Below are 16669 nucleotides of genomic sequence, written 5' to 3' on the forward strand. Positions count from 1 at the left end.
AATACCCGTGCTACTCACGGTGCTAGCATTATTGAAAAAGTAAAAATAAAATGGTGAATAAAAAAAGTTTTAAAATTGTACCAACACAATTAAAATGTAATATATGTCTAACAATAGTTTGAAATATGATAGAATGTGCATATCATTCAAGAACTGCCTTTTTTCGGAAGATAGATCCTAAAAAAATAATAGAAATTTATTTTAGAAAATGAATGATATATGAACAAAAATGAATGTAATTGAATGTTGTTAAAATGAAATACTTACAAATATTATGCATTCGATTTGATAAATACAAAAATCTAGACAAAAATCTATAACTCACTACTTGTTCCGTTCTTGGAATTTTTTTTAGGGTTAAATATAGTAAGCCCCTTAACTTTACATTTAGCTGCACTTTACCCCCTCAACTTTACATTTAGTTATACATTTGTGATTTTTTTGAAACGTGATTGTAATTTGCAAAGCTCATTTGTAGGGGTGGTTATAGGGTTAGTTTGGGATAAATATTTCTTAATTATAAAAATGTAACATTGTATTAAAATAGCATACGAATGAGCATTTGTCTTTGATTAAGGAGTAAAAAGAATTTAAAGTATAAATAACAAAGTATAAACGGTTTATGAAATAGATAGTGGGAATATTTTAAATTTTAAATTTGATTGGTAATAGGGTTGGTTATAACCCACTACTCTTTATGTATTAAAATAAATACAAAAATCTATAACCCACTACTTGTTCCGTTCTTGAGATTTTTTCTAGGGTTAAATATAGTAAACCCCTTAACTTTACATTTAGCTGCACTTTACCCCCTCAACTTTACATTTAGTTTCACTTTACCTTTAGTTGCACATTTGTGATTTTTTTGAAACGTGATTGTAATTTGTAAAGCTCATTTGAAGGGGTGGTTATGGGGTTAGTTTGGGGATAAATATTTTTTAATTATAAAAATGTAACATTGTATTAAAATAGCATACGAATGAGCATTTGTCTTTAATTAAAGAGTAAAAAATATTTAAAATATAAATAACAAAGTATAAACGGTTTATAAAGTAGATAGTGAGAATGTTTTAAATTTTAAATTTGATTGGTGATAGGATTGGTTATAACCCACTACTTTTTATGTATTAAAATAAATACAAAAATCTATAACCCACTACTTGTTCCGTTCTTGAGATTTTTTTTAGGGTTAAATATAGTAAACCCCTTAACTTTACATATAGTTGCACTGTACCCTCTCAACTTTACATGTAGTTGCATATTTGTGATTTTTTTGAAACGTAATTGTAATTTACAAAGCTTATTTGTAGGGGTGGTTATAGGGTTAGTTTGGGGATAAATATTTCTTAATTATAAAAATGTAACATTGTATTAAAATAGCATACGAATGAGCATTTGTTTTTAATTAAGGAGTAAAAAGGATTTAAAGTATAAATAACAAAGTATAAACGGTTTATGAAGTAGATAGTGGGAATGTTTTAAATTTTAAATTTGATTGGTGATAGGGTTGATTATAATCCACTACTTTTTATGTATTAAAATAAATACAAAAATCTAGAAAAAAGAATGAGAAGTTTAGAAGCCATTGAGAGGGTCTCTGATAAAAACCCCTTCCTCAATACATATAGATATAGATTTTCTTTCTCTTTTAAAGACTGCATGGTAGTAATTGTTATTGGATGGAATTACAAGCAGTGAGTATGGTTAAAAATAAATTAAGTTTACAAAAATATAATGGTGATAACGTATACACTATCATTAACCCAATGGTGATAGTAATTGTTACACTGTATAAGTTTACAAGTAGATAGTAATTATTATTGAATTTGAAATTAAACTTTTGCACATATGTCATTAATTCAATGGTGATAGTGTATATACTGTCAGTATATATAAGATTTACTCTTTTTTTAAATACTTGAATACAGCTTAATTAAAATATTATTTATGTCATCGAGGATTAAATTAGATATCCAAAAGTAGACATATCAATAGGGTAGGGTTTTGGTTGAATCCCTTTTATCTTGATCTAGATCCAAACTTATTAAATTTAGCTATACCCAAATCCAAATCCAGACCCTTATAGGTCTAAAAATTAAACTCAAATCCGAACCCTCGTGAATTTGGATATCTAATGGATATTTGTGGATATTTTAAAGCACATACATTGAATAATTAAAGTAAAAATATATAGAGTTCAAAAATAACATAAATACCACCCAATTTTTGTTTTCAATTGATAAATTTAATATTCAAGACGTGGTAATTTTTTAAAACTAAGAGCATACCCATTAATATAAGAGTCACCAAATCTTGTTATACTCGATCAAATGGTCATAGAATATTAGGTTATTTTATAATTTATTGATATATACACTTACTATATATAAAGGGAGAGGGAATTGGTGTACATCTTTTTGTATCACTTTATATTTTTTCTAAACTATCTTTGATAATTACCTACTTCCAACTTCTAATATGTATTTCTTATCATTATTTGGTAAATATTAATTTTATTAGCAACTACCAATTATGGTTATGACTTATGACTAAATATTTATTTGTTTATACATTTTATTTTAGTAAATTGTCTACATATTTACTGATAGAACATAAAACTAATTCTATTGAAATTGATTTCAAATATACTCAAAAAAGGCACAATTTTTTTTTTGTTGCACACACGAATGAAAAGCTATATATAGGTTTGGGTAGGATCTAATTTGAATTTATGTTTTGTCATAGATTATAGAAAATCGGAATCTACCTAAACTCATGACTCTTTTATAGGATTTAGGTTTAGCTAGATTGTGGGTTTGAGAAATTAAACCCGAGTCCTGTCCAAGTATGTTAAGTTTGAGTTACATTTGAATAAAAATTTATCTATTGACATACTTATTCAAAACGTACAAACTACATATATTTTGAATAAGCTAAATTCCTCAAAGGAATTATTGGCTAATTTTAAGTCACTATTTAAACTACACATAAAGACTTTTTTTATTTTATTTACATAGTGCCATCAAAACCTAATTGTATAAACATATGCTTTTTATTTTTTTATTATTATTATCTTTTTTTTTTTTTTTTTTTTTACATAAGAGACCTTTAAACTAACAAGTGACAAGGAGAAATGAGAATATGACATTAGAAATCATAGTTCAACTAGCAGACATTTTTGTCAACTTAGACCTATTTAGTAAATGAGTTTTTTGGTGTTTGATTAAAATTTTACTATACCTTACTATAAAAATTGTGGAAAAAAATATTTAAGATGTAAAACTTTTTATTTTTATTTTTTTTCCATTTTCTTTCTTTTTCCTTTTCTTTCATCTCATTTTCTTCTCCCTCACCTTACAATTCCGACGCCGACAGCTACCACAAATAGCAACAACGATAGGTTTATTTCTTTTTCCTCTCTCCCCTTCCTCTTCCTCTTCCTCTCATCCCTCCTCTTCCCTCATTCTCCTCCTCCTCTCCTCTCTTCTCCTTCCCCCGCCGCTCTCACCCCTTTCCCCTACCAGATTTGGTAGCATAGGAGGAGGCCGGGAGGGAGGGAAAATAGGAGATGGGGAGAGGGAGAGGGAGAGGGGAGGGGAGGAGGAAAGAGGAGAGAGAGAGGGATGGAAGAGGAAGGAAAAAAAAGAAGAAGAGAGAATCTACTTTTGTTGGCCAAATCGTTTGCGCCGAAAGTGGTGGCCGGCGTCGGAAGAGGTGCCAGTTAGTATTGGTCGATGGCGAAGGTGGTGGTGGGTTAAGGTAGGGGAGGAACAAGAAGAAAGGAAAAGAAGGAAAAAATTTTGTGTGTTTTTGAGTATTTTTTGAAGTGTGTATTTTAAAAATTTTGAAAATTTTTTTTAGGTTACCATAATTATATTTTGAGAAGTTTTTTGAGATTACTAGTTAAAGTTGTTAAAAAAAGGTAGGAGACAAACTTGGCCAAAAACTTATTTGCTAAATAAGCTCTAAAGTTGTTAAAAATTTAGTAGAAGAAAAACTAGACAAATCTGTGTGGATTGAGTGTTTTTGCGCCTGTTTTTGAAAAACTGTTTTTCACATTCTAAATGCTACAGTAAATGTGTATTTCAAAAACAACTTCAAAAACACCATATCCAAACAATATATCAAAAACAACTCCAAATATATTTCAATTATGTATATTTAATTTGTATATTTTAATAAGAATATTTCAATTTGTATATTTTAATTATGTATTTTAATACGTATATTTCAATTATATTTTAATATATTTTAATTATATATTTTAATATGTATATTTCAATCATGTATTTTAATATGTATATTTCAATTATGTATATTATATATATATATATATATTATATTAATATAAATATATTTATTTCAATTATGTATAATATTATATATATTATATCAATTGAAATAAATATTATATATTTATATAAATACATTTATTTATATATAATTTTATAAATATATTTATGCAATTTTGTTTTATAATATGTATTAATATGTATATTTTAATTATGTATATTATATATAAATTATATTAATATTAATGTTTATTATATTTATTATACATTTCTAATATTATATATTTATACATACATATTATAAATATTTTATTTTATTTAAAATATATTTTTATATATTTATAATATATTTACTTAAATATTATATGTTATATAAATTATATATAATATAATATATAATATATAATATATTATACATTTATATAAATGTACATTTATACATAATATATAAATATTTATGTATATTTATAATATACATTTATATTATGTATTATATATAATATAATATATTTATACATTTATATTATATACATAATATTAATTTTACATTTATACATAATATTAATACATGTATACATTTATATTAATTATATTAATACATTTCTACATAATATTAATACATATTTATAATATATTAATTTATACATTTATATAATATTCATTTATAATTTATACATTTTTAATAATAGACACTTATACATTTAATTATACATTTATATTATGTATTATATATAATATAATACATTTATACATTTATATTAATATACATAATATTAATTTTACATTTATACATAATATTAATACATATATACATTTATATTAATTATATAAATACATTTCTACATAATATTAATATATATGTATAATATATTAATTTATACATTTATAATATTAATTTATAATTTATACATTTATAATAATATACACTTATTCATTTATAAATATATTTATATTATGTATTATATATAATATAATACATTTATATATTTTTATATGAATTTATAAATTTATTTATTTATAAATATCTATAAATGTATTATAAATGCATAAATGTATATTTATATGAAAATATAAAATTTATAATTTATAATTTATACATTTATATAATATTCATTTATAATTTATACATTTATAATAATATACATTTATACATTTGTAAATATAAATGTATTATAAATGCATAAATGTATATTTATATAAAAATATAAAAAATATAATATTTTAAAAATACTCAAAAATATGTTTCAAAAATACCTCTAAAAATAATCCAAAAAAATCTACAGTAAAAGTTTTTCATATAGTTTTTGAAAAACAACCCAAAAAACAACTAATCCAAACGGACTTGTTTTTCAAATTCGAAATGTTATAGTGGTGTTTTTGAAAAATAACCCCAAAAATAGCTAATCCAAACGGAGCCTTTGCTTTCCAAATAGGCCCTTAGTTTGGGTTTTGTGCGTGTCCTTGTATGAATTTAACAGCAATAAAGTAGCCGCAAATCCGAAGACATCAATGCAAATTCAACTACAAATGTTTTTTAATACATAAATTGCCACAAAAAAATCTATACTATCTGTTAAGGGAGAAGAGAGGGTAAATTGACAATAAATTTAGTGCTGTAATTGCTAATTGGAGTTCCAACATACATACTGCGTATTAAGAGAATCAGAATTTGAAAACAAAAACAGAGCTCAAAAGTCCATATAATGAATTTAAAAAATCAAAGGAAAAATAAAAGAAAATAATAAGCCAGTATAATTTTCTCCATTTTCATATATATGAATTATTAAAAGAATCAAAAATTAATTCTCCCAAAAAAGTTTGACATATATAAGATGATTTTCTTTAAAATTTTAATAAAAAATGAAAATGGAAAGAAATGCGAGGGAAGGAGAAGTGTAGAGAAGGTGGCACTAAATCAAAGCCAAATTCTAGTTGCCAGGGTTTTAGTAAAACCCTAAACAGAAAGATCCTAAATTGGAAGCCTAGGAAAAGTTCCGGCATGTCGTCGGCGTTCGTCCGGAGGGCTCTGAGATCCTACCGCACGCTCTCTCTCCTTCTTCGCACCTCCACTTCCACCTCCATCCAGTCTCGCCACCACTCCTACTTGCCCACTTTCTCCATCTATCTCAGCCGCTTGGCTCCGCCTTCTCCCGTCAATCCTTGCTCTTCCGCTCTAAATTTCCTCCAAGAGACTCGCAGAGGTTATGCCAAAGGAAGGAGACAAACCAGTATTTCTCTCATCCTTTTTTTCTCTTATAAACCCACTTAGACCTGCAACTTATAAAGCTCTCATATGTGCATACATTTAGTGATAATATCTTCATTTGTGTAATTTTGTTCATAATGGAAAATTTGATTATAAGTTCTTGGATTTCTGTACTAATTTTGTTTTTGACTTGCTGTAAAATTTTAGAGTTTGATGACGATGATGATGACGAGGAGGAGGTGGAGAAGGAAGCAGGGAACATAGCTCAAATCGTAAACATTGGTCCTATGGTCAAGGCTACTGCTGTCTCACAGATGGAGGCTGCAATCGATTCCTTGTCACGGGAATTGTTAAAACTGCGAACGGGAAGGGCATCCGCAGGTAAAAGGATTCTGTTATTTCCTAACGTTCATTACACAAATATTTCGAGTAAGTTTACTAAGGTACTTACAGGTTTAGTTATTTGCAATTGGATTTGCAGGGATGCTTGACCATATTATTGTTGAAACTGCTGGTGTTAAGATGCCTCTTAACAGGATGGCTGTTGTTTCAGTGATCGATTCAAAAACCCTTTCAGTTACTCCTTATGACCCCAATGTAATACTTAAGTTTCAGCCTTAACTCAAATAAGAGCATGTTTAGTGATGTGCCATCTCTATTTTTTCCTATTTCGTTTTTGCATTTATAGGTCTGTAACTATTTTTGGGTTGTGGTATCTGAACCTTTTATGATGTTAGACTAGAATGGGGAACGGGAAACTTAATCATGCATTTCCTTTCATTATAGGGTCAAAGTCTGAGGATTGAGGTAATATTGTCAAGGTGCAGGCTCGAAAAGTTTTAACTTTTTGTATGGTGCCAATCTGTTGCAGACTTTGAAAGAGTTGGAGAAAGCAATTGTATCATCACCACTGGGTTTAAATCCTAAAGCAGACAACCAAAGATTAATTGCTTCAATTCCTCCGTAAGAATTCTGTTTGTTTCACCCTTGACCAATGAAGCTATTTTCCTAGAATTCATCTAGATCATAATAGTCTCTTCCCATATGACAACTACTTTAAGAAGGTGAAAGTTCATTTTTATCTCATGACACAGAGAGTATATTGTATATTGTCTTCTCAATAAATATCTGATTAACATCTTCTATTTATTGCAATAAGCAGATTGACTAAGGAGCATATGCAGGTGCGTTTCATGTGTCCTCTTTTCCTTTTTGGTTATTTTGATAATTTTTGGTCTTAATATGATCATTCCTACCTTATACAGGCCGTATGTAAGGTGGTTGCTAAATCATCTGAAGACGTAAAGCAGAGTATAAGAAGAGCCCGCCAGAAGGTACTACTGGTCAACATACTTATCTCCCTCTGCGTAATTGTCAAAAGTTACTGTAGATTGATTGAGCACTAAAGAACTATTTAGTCTTTAATGCTATAAGAGGTGGGGAATGAAAAGGACTCGTACAAGTCTAACACATGCAAAAACTACTATAAAGTTGAGACGTTTAACACATAATTTGCCATTGATGTGAAAATTCAACATGCCAGGAATAAGGGTTTTACCCCGTGGTTGAAGAAAACCCAAACCCGGGGAAATGGGTAGTCAGTCTGGGTGCATGCTCCTCAAGTATGTTGAAAAAATAGGCCTTGGCGTTGCAGCTCATGTGTGTTGTCTATTACAAGGTTATATATGTAGTCATCCACAAATTATGGGATGCTTATTTTATAAACATCAATTTTTTTTTTAATACAGGCATTAGACTCAATTAAGAAGTCCCTGCCAAGAAAGATATCAGACTCGAAAAAGAAGGGGAAGGATAAAGGAGCATCAGAGTCAAAGAAGGACAAAGATAAAGCTGGACCAAGTTTTTCTGAAGATGATGCAAAGCGGTTGGAGAAAGAAGTAAGTTGTGTCCAGAAAACCTCAATTTCTTAAAGCCTTATGCTTCTGTTTAACTTTTTCTGCATCCACAGATCGAGGACTTAACTAAAAAGTTTATAAAGTCGGCAGAGGATATCTGCAAGGCTAAGGAGAAGGAAATAACTGGAGGTTAAAGGGTGGCTTTTTGCATTTTCTGTTCGTCTATGGTAAAAAATAGGTCAAACGCGTCAATTTGTTTAGTGCACACAACTTCTGTGCATGTTGTTGTGTATTTGACCGCTAAATACGACATTATGAAAAATGACGTACTGCTTTCTGGAGTTTTTTTGGTGCTCCTTAAAATTATTTTTAAAGCAATTCTCAGTTGTAATGTGGTTCGGAGTGTGTTATGTGCCACCAGATATGCATGCCATGATTAGTTTTTGTAGATGGAACCCAAACACATCGAACATTACCTTGTTTGTTTGTTTGTTGTTCCAGATGTTGACAATCAACTTATCAATTAACTAAACCGGAAACGAAAAGTGAAAATCAAGTAGTTCTCGACTCTCAAATGCGGAGTAAAGCTAAATACGCCTCCACATAAATCTTGAACCGGCCGAAACTCGTAAGATGCTGCTCCCAAAAAAATTAAAATAAAATAAAATAAAATGAAAACCTTGCACGATACATAAGCCGTAGTTTCCTTATTTAGTCTCGTTGATAAAATTATACCGCTGCACACGTCCAAAAGACCGTCTCAAGAGTCTTCTTCTTCCCTCGGTCTCTACCTCCGCTGCTACAATTTACCTCACTTGTGTTTAGGGGTTATCAGACGGTCCAAGGCATTGTTAGAAAGCTTGATCCCATCAGCCATGTTTATCAAACACTGACGGCATTGTTAGAAAGCTCGGTGCCATTTTATGTTAAGGGGTTGCTAGCACTACGAGAAGTACCTAACGTCATGGAAGTTTTGTTCGATTGACTCCCTCCAAAATGGCTTTACAGATAACAACTATAGCAATCGTATCTTTACATGGCAAGGAATACCCAATGGACTTCAAGATGAAGTACCGTGACTAAAGCTTTCTATACAGCAACAGACTATTTTTTGGATGGTCAACTCCCTACTTAAAAAAACTAGCCTCTCTTGTCACAAGATTTATTCCTCTCACCCACAGCTCTGCCATTTCAACTCCACCTTCGCACATAAAGTGGTATTCCTTGTTCTTTGTTGTAGTCACCCGAAAGATTCCATGTGCTTCACCATCTCCCTTCTTCCACCTTATTGTTTGAAAGCTTAAACTTGGACCCAAGACTGCCTCACGGCATATGACATTGCGCCTGCTTGACTTACCCCACTGAAATACTCCCGCAGCACGGATCATTTTAACAAACTTTATATGTGGTGCTCCTTTTCCTCCCTTGGTGTGCTTCAGTACATGTGAGCCACTTAATACCAACTTGCGAGCAAGGTCATCCAGTATCAAGTTCTCAGCATTATTTTTCAGACCTCCGCTCTTCCTTGCAAGTGAAAGTGCGGTTTCACCCTTTGCATTTCTGATATTACTATCCGCTCCACAGGAAATCAAGAGTTCACAAACATGCGCGTGGCCTTCCCTTGCTGCCAGCATGAGTGGTGTGTAGCCATTCACATCGGGAGTGTTCACATTGTAACCTCGATTTGTCAACAACTTTACTGCATCTGAGTTGCCATGTCGAGCTGCAAAGTGCAAGGCATCAAACTCTCCAGCATTGCAATTACCCTTTTCAATGGCAAATTCTAACATCACCCTTTCAAAGTGTTCACGGTTTTGATTCAATTGAGACAGCAGGATAGCAGTCTCTCCACGCTTGTTGCTTAGCTTCACATCGGCTCCAGCATATAAAAGCAGCTGAAAAGCTTCAACATGACCCTCCATGGCAGTAACCATAAGAGCTGAGTAACCTCTATCATCTCGAGTGTCAAGATTAATACCCCCCTGAGCAATCACAGCTTGCAAGGCTTGAACATCTCCAGCCTGAGCTACAAAATTTAAAGGTGAAAAGAGTGATATATTGCTTGACTTGGGGATCTTGCCTTTCCGAATGACTTCCAAGATTGCTTGTTGAAAAGTAAGATACCATTGGTTGGACCTAGCAACTGTAACCACAGATTGACCAGCTAAATTGACCAGTCCGATGTCAGCACCAGCTCTAACCAATACTTTAAGGCATTCTTCCCTCCTGTATTTGGAACACATCATCAATGCCGTCTCACCATTTTTTGTTTTTGAATTCAGATCACACCCTGAGTCAATCAAGCATTGAAGAACCGTCGAGAGTCCTAGGCGTGCAGCAATGTGTATTGGACGAAACTCAGCTTTATTAGTGGTTTCTATGGTGGCTTCTGCATGAGCTCCATACTTCATAAGCATCTTGACTGCCACTGTGTTGCCACAAAGGATGGCATGGTGGAGTAAAGTCCTTCCAAAGTGAGTGGTGCTTGGGGAGATATGTTTAAGTAGCATGTGCAAAATAGCACCACTTACTTCGAAATACTCCACTGCACACCAAATGACAGGATAGGGCTCTGCTAGTCCTGCACCCACACGATATTCTTCTCCGGAGGCAATATCCCATGACCATGCTCCTAGTCGTACTTTGAAATCAGTTCTAGCACCAGCCTTTTTATCCAATTTGGAAGAGCCAGAAAACAAATTGCTCACCAATTAGCAAATTCACTTATTTTAAATTTGCAAATGTAGATGTGGGCAAATGAAAGTGATATTTGACATCTGTATTATCAATGACAATCCAAGAAAAATACCGATATGTTCCCACTAATGTTTGTTTTCCAGTCATCGCATCAGGCAGCTATACAACATATGCCACCCACGGCTTACTAAAAATAAGAGATGGTCCTCAAACACAAGGCAGAATTCGAGATAAAGAAAATAAATCATATAGGGGTAAAAACACTAGACACTTGTCTCGACTGCGTAAACTTGAGCAGCAGTTGTCTACATGTAGCATAAGTTTCTTACCTCAAGTAGAAGACGGACAGCAGAAACCTGTCTACTAACAATCGCAGCCACAAGTGCAGTACAGTCCGCATTGGTATACAGGGATGGTTTACATGATTGGAGCAGCATACGATTACTTGCATTCACATCTACTCCACACTGCCATTGAGCAACAGAAAATACATAAAGAATTACATATTAAACAAGCTGAATGTGAACTGAGAAACTTAGAGCTCCAGATCTTCTCATCGGACATTTTACTGATTCAATGGTATCAATAATTTAACTTGGCTAATAAGTAAATATGGTTTCTGAAAGTTGATTTCTAATGTACTAAGGACACCATTCACAATTAAACTTAGAATCAGTTCTGCATAGATTTACCTTCATTAAAGAGTTGATCACATCCATGAATCCTCTGCAGCAGGCAGTGACAAGAGCTTGTACAGCTATATGGGGCCGAATCAAGTCAGACGCCATGAGCAGCTCTGCTAGCTTTGAGTGTCCATGACAGCTGGCCTCTAACAGAGCTTCCTCGCAAGCAGATTGAGATGCCCCAGCCTTGAGTAAGATCTCCAAGATCTCGAGGTTGCCCTCCCTCACAGCAGCTGTGGTTGCAAAACCTTTGAAAACTCTCAGGTTGACATCAGCTCCAACACTCTGAGATTCACGGAAAGTGCCAACGAGTACAGTGTGAAAATACCAGGCCAGAAACCTTAACATGCGCGGCATGTCATACATTTTGACTGCAAAGTTCGAAACCCACCCGCCACCCCCCAAAAAAAATCCGGCCTAAGATGACAACATAGGATTGGCCAGGACACGTGAGCCTGTAGGAGCATTCCACAATTTAAGGGGAAACAGGAATGAAGAATGGTATTTTGGAAGCTTGAAAGGGGTAAATTCAAGTGCCATAACCGCGATTTGAACAACACGGCGGAAATGTGGAATAGGGTAGCAATGCAGTACATGATCCAGCGAGTATATGTGGTTCGTGATTCGAAAAAGAAAACGGGAAAAGCGACCTAAAGGTAAAGATATAAAGCACCATCGCCACCGTTCAAATTTCAAACGCACTGACATTGAAAGCGATATGAAATTACCGACCAAAATTTGAAAGTCAATAACGAAGCAGAGAAAGGAGGTAAGGGCAAATACTTTAAAACTAAAACAGAGATCATCAACGAATTACGAACATAAAGCAGTCGTATCTATTATATAAAGCAGTAATGTGAGGGGCAATAACCTGATGCGATTACTACACGTAGGAGCACTTATTTTGTAGAACAGACAAAACCGAGTAGTAGTAGTACTATATTATGTGATAGTGTGCAAATTAATTTACCAGTAGCTTTCTGACGAGAGCAACGTTTCCATTGTGAACGGCGACGAACAACGCGGTAACGTCGGTCCTGAGCTCCTCCAACTCCACTCGAACCTGGTTGGCGACTTGTTCGCCCAATACAACCTCCGTCTTCCGAAGCTTGAGGCAGACAGCGCCGACGTAGTTGACGTCGACCAACGGATCAGAGACGCATTCTAATGCGGATTTCAGATCGTCAACAAGCGAAGCTTGGACGAGTCTCTGCGAGACCTGTGCTTCGTCAGCCACTGGAAAAACCTGTCTTCCGCCTCGAAAACCGCCACCTCCACCTGAGTGACCGAACACCGTCATTTCCGCCGGAGACCCTACTCTCTGGCTTTGCCTCTCTCTCTCTTCGTCTGAGCACTGGAGCAGTACTGTAGTGCTCCTACTTAAATGTTTATTCGCTACTTACAGTACTCTGCTAGTTTCTCTCTCCAGCGAGCCGACTACTAAACAAAGTGGAGTGGTTAGTGGTATAGTACTAAAATGAACAGAATAAAATTGAAAGGAGTGAGCGCCAGGCGCCAGGGGGCTGTTTACTTTTCATTGGGACTAGATTTAACTTTAAACCACATCTCCTGGTCCTATTAGTTAGGGTGCTTAAAAAGTGGAGTTTGATTCTTTTGGACGCCTGGGGTGGGTCGGACCGTCGGAGTGGCGTGATCAAGGGGCTTTCAGTTCTAATAAAGTCGGAGTTTGTTAGGATAACAAAAAAGGTGGTTGGAGGAAAAAAAAAAATACTCCTAATAGTCTATTGAAAAATATATTCATAATTTTTTCATGACACTATCCAAACAAAATTATTATTATTATTATTATTATTTGTTAAAAAAATGTCTTATTGGACAAACTAATAGCCCGCAAATCAAATCCTATCTCATAAAATTCTTAGCAATAAATTTCTATCTATTCTAGACTCCCTCCCTCCTCAACTACACAGATATAATAATAATAATAATTTCTCTTATTGTGACCCTAGTAGTTGATGTCCGAGATCAATTAGGCTCAACTATTATCTGAGTTGCGATGAAATTCTGATTCAGCTCTCAAATGTTTAATTTCTCCTATTAAATTATAGTACAAAATATCTCCTTTAAATTGAAAATTCACCGGTTGGGCTGAACCCTTTCTTGTGCAAGAACCTCTCAATGATCTAAGGTTGGGCCCAGTCTCGCTGGATCGGAGACGGTACAGTGTACTAGGGTTGGGTTGGGATAGCAATTTTTAATTCGGCGAGCATCCGATACGGCTCCGGTACAGTAGGACCTATAAGTAAAATTGCATGGGGTTAGAACTCGGAGAATTTTTGCTAACCAGCATTGTAGCTGGTACTTAGCAGTAGTAGTATATTTCTATCTTTTCGAGAATTTTTGCTGACACGTTTCTGAACTGCAGTCCACCAGTAGCGTGCATTTCTCAGCGTGCTATGATTGGAAACTACTACTACTATAACCAATTATCTCTAAAGCGGTCGACCATAAGAAAAGTCTTAACTCTTTAGATGCAATCTCTTCTTGACTTACATTCATCTTTAAAAGGTTTTTCTAAAAGTTTTATCAACGGATGTAAAGACACTCGTTTGATTGGTTCAATGCCTAGGAATAGGAATAGAATAGAAAAACTATCATATAAAAAAAAAACTACTACTACTACATCCTAAACGATCAGCAATGCCAGCTGCGCGAGGCTTTGCTTCTATGATAGACAACAACAATTATATTTTAGCGTGAGAGTAAAGAATTTACGAGGTCAAAGAATGATTAACATACGTTACTTGTATGATAAATATACTTTGGAAGTGCGCTAGTAGTTCATGCATATATATTCTTCCAAGTAAAGAGACAACAACAGAGCCCGGCAAATCTCTCCCCTAATAAGTAGTACTATTATGCAACAGGGGTCTGTCTCTCGGCAAAGATTGATGTCTTTGTTTTAGAATGAATAAAATAGTAGTAAGTAATTTTAAAGAAAAACAAGAGGCTCTTTTGGCAAAATGAACGTGTTAATTTTGGAAGACTAATAATGATCGGTCATCATTAGAGCTGGAGCATGGAGGACACAAAAGAGAAGCAATTCGTAATTAATTTTTTACTCCTCACTATGCTGCAAATAAGGATTTGTGGCGGCAAGCAGTCCAGTATTCTTTCTTTTGCAGCAGTAGTAATAACAACAATGAATGAAAGATGAGATTCAGAAGGATGAACAACAACAACAACGTGCCTGTTGTTGGCAGGTGGCAGCAAGAATCTTGGCAGAGTATCCACAAATCGCTATGGGCATTGGGCATGCAAAGCAAAAGATATGGAGTACATACTAGTGGTATTATTGTATGTATTATGTATGCTTCTCCTTTCATGAAAGGTGGTGCAGTGGTCAGAAGAGAAGACTGGTTGAACGAAAGTTGGGAAATGCAAAACGACACATTATTGGCTTTTGTGTTTTGTCCGACAATGAAAGCCAAAGTAGGGGTAGGAGTTAGGAGCGATTATATCATTAATAACATCTGTCATGTACAGTAAGAAGAGGAATTCAATCCCAAATTTTAGTCATTCGTCCCAGGATTTTGGACCCAATATCTGTGACACAGACAAACTACGACGGCTAGTACTGGAATGGATTCCTAATTCCAACCCCTTCTTACCAAACAACACCTGGAAGTGCTGTGCCCACAGGCAAATGCGGCATGATGTGCGGCAGAGAAAGTTGAGTGATGGAATTTGGAGTAACTTAACTAAATCGGAGAGGAGCAAGTAAAGTAAAACGCCAACAAGCAACCTGCTACTGCTGCTATTTCCTCCTGTTGTTGTTTTGTTGTTGGATGGTCGAGCAGCTTGGAATCCATCTTCGTTCACCAGTCAACACCAAACCATAATACAGTTTGGACTTTGGAACGTTGGCGTTTCCGAGGGATGGGACAAAATTCCAAACCGCTGCTCCTCTCCTCATGATTCACATATTTCAATACTGACTTGACTCATCCTTGGGAAAACGGGAGACTGTTGTAGTATGACGCTTGTTGAATAAGCTTCGAACCAATGAGCTTAGCTCGGCAACCAATGTGGGTCTTAAGATCCTGTTTGGACCGATAGATAAGGGTATAAATTTTACCTATAATAAAAGAATTTTAAGAATTGTGTCAAAACACTTTCTTAATCTAGTAAAATTTGTGTACCTATTAGTCATAATATAAAATGTCTTTTCAGGCTCCCCTCGCCTGAAAAAAAAAAAAGAAGCTTTGAACTTACTTTTCTTTTAAAAAAAAAAATTTTTTACCTACTAATTGCTTTTATTTAATTTTTGCAGGGAAAGGATTCTCAAGTAATCCGATTTGACTGGAACATCTACTCAACGTTAATGCGGCTTTTTTTTTTGCTTTTAATGATTTGTGATATATATATATAATAAAAAATATGATTGCAAGTATAAAAAAGTAGTTGAAAAATATATTTACGATACAAATACTTTTTTTTTTGTTTTGCAAATAAAATCTGTGTCCGAACAAGTCCGAATCTGGTTTTTTGGCTGCCATAGCTGGGACAATAAAGAGCTCTCTTAGCCAATAAGCCCGGCAATTAACTAGATTTGTCAATTAATTTTGAAGTTTTAAACTTCAAGCCCGGAGTTAATAATAGGAACTGCTGGTAAAATTTAAACGGAACTGCCGCCTTTTAGTTTTAGCCGGGTTGACTTGACGTGGGGCCTACGGCTGCCGCCGGAATGAGCTGAGGAAAAAAGTTAAGCATTTGTCCGCGTCCCAATGTCCTGTTGCTATCCACCAAATTCAAGCGACAATAGCAATTGCTTCTCAGCAACACGTTTATGGATTACTCGCGTTTATGTTGCATTGAATCGGGAACAAGATATTTGTCACCCAGGCCTCCAATAAAGCGAAGTCTTTTTTTTTTGGGTGGGGGTAGACGTATAAAGGGAAGATGGTTGGTAGG

General features: G+C 34.1%; 2 protein-coding genes across 2 annotated transcripts; one reads left to right on the forward strand and one right to left on the reverse strand.

Moving 5' to 3' along the window:
* Positions 1-6211: 6211 nt before the first annotated feature.
* LOC113753622 (ribosome-recycling factor) lies at positions 6212-8802 on the forward strand. The gene is made up of 8 exons (XM_027297820.1): positions 6212-6520; positions 6706-6879; positions 6980-7095; positions 7370-7461; positions 7661-7682; positions 7764-7832; positions 8247-8396; positions 8468-8802. Exons 1-8 carry the CDS (start codon positions 6292-6294, stop codon positions 8546-8548), a joined length of 933 nt encoding a protein of 310 aa, XP_027153621.1. The 5' UTR covers positions 6212-6291; the 3' UTR covers positions 8549-8802.
* A 505-nt stretch (positions 8803-9307) lies between these two features.
* Positions 9308-13235, reverse strand: LOC113751321 (ankyrin-3). Its single transcript, XM_027295288.1, has 4 exons — positions 12705-13235; positions 11744-12019; positions 11381-11518; positions 9308-11020 (listed from the first exon to the last, which is right to left on the reverse strand). Exons 1-4 carry the CDS (start codon positions 13032-13034, stop codon positions 9482-9484), a joined length of 2283 nt encoding a protein of 760 aa, XP_027151089.1. The 5' UTR covers positions 13035-13235; the 3' UTR covers positions 9308-9481.
* Positions 13236-16669: the final 3434 nt, after the last annotated feature.

The sequence above is a fragment of the Coffea eugenioides genome, chromosome 11 (assembly GCF_003713205.1).
Source record: "Coffea eugenioides isolate CCC68of chromosome 11, Ceug_1.0, whole genome shotgun sequence".
Classification (NCBI taxonomy): domain Eukaryota; kingdom Viridiplantae; phylum Streptophyta; class Magnoliopsida; order Gentianales; family Rubiaceae; genus Coffea; species Coffea eugenioides.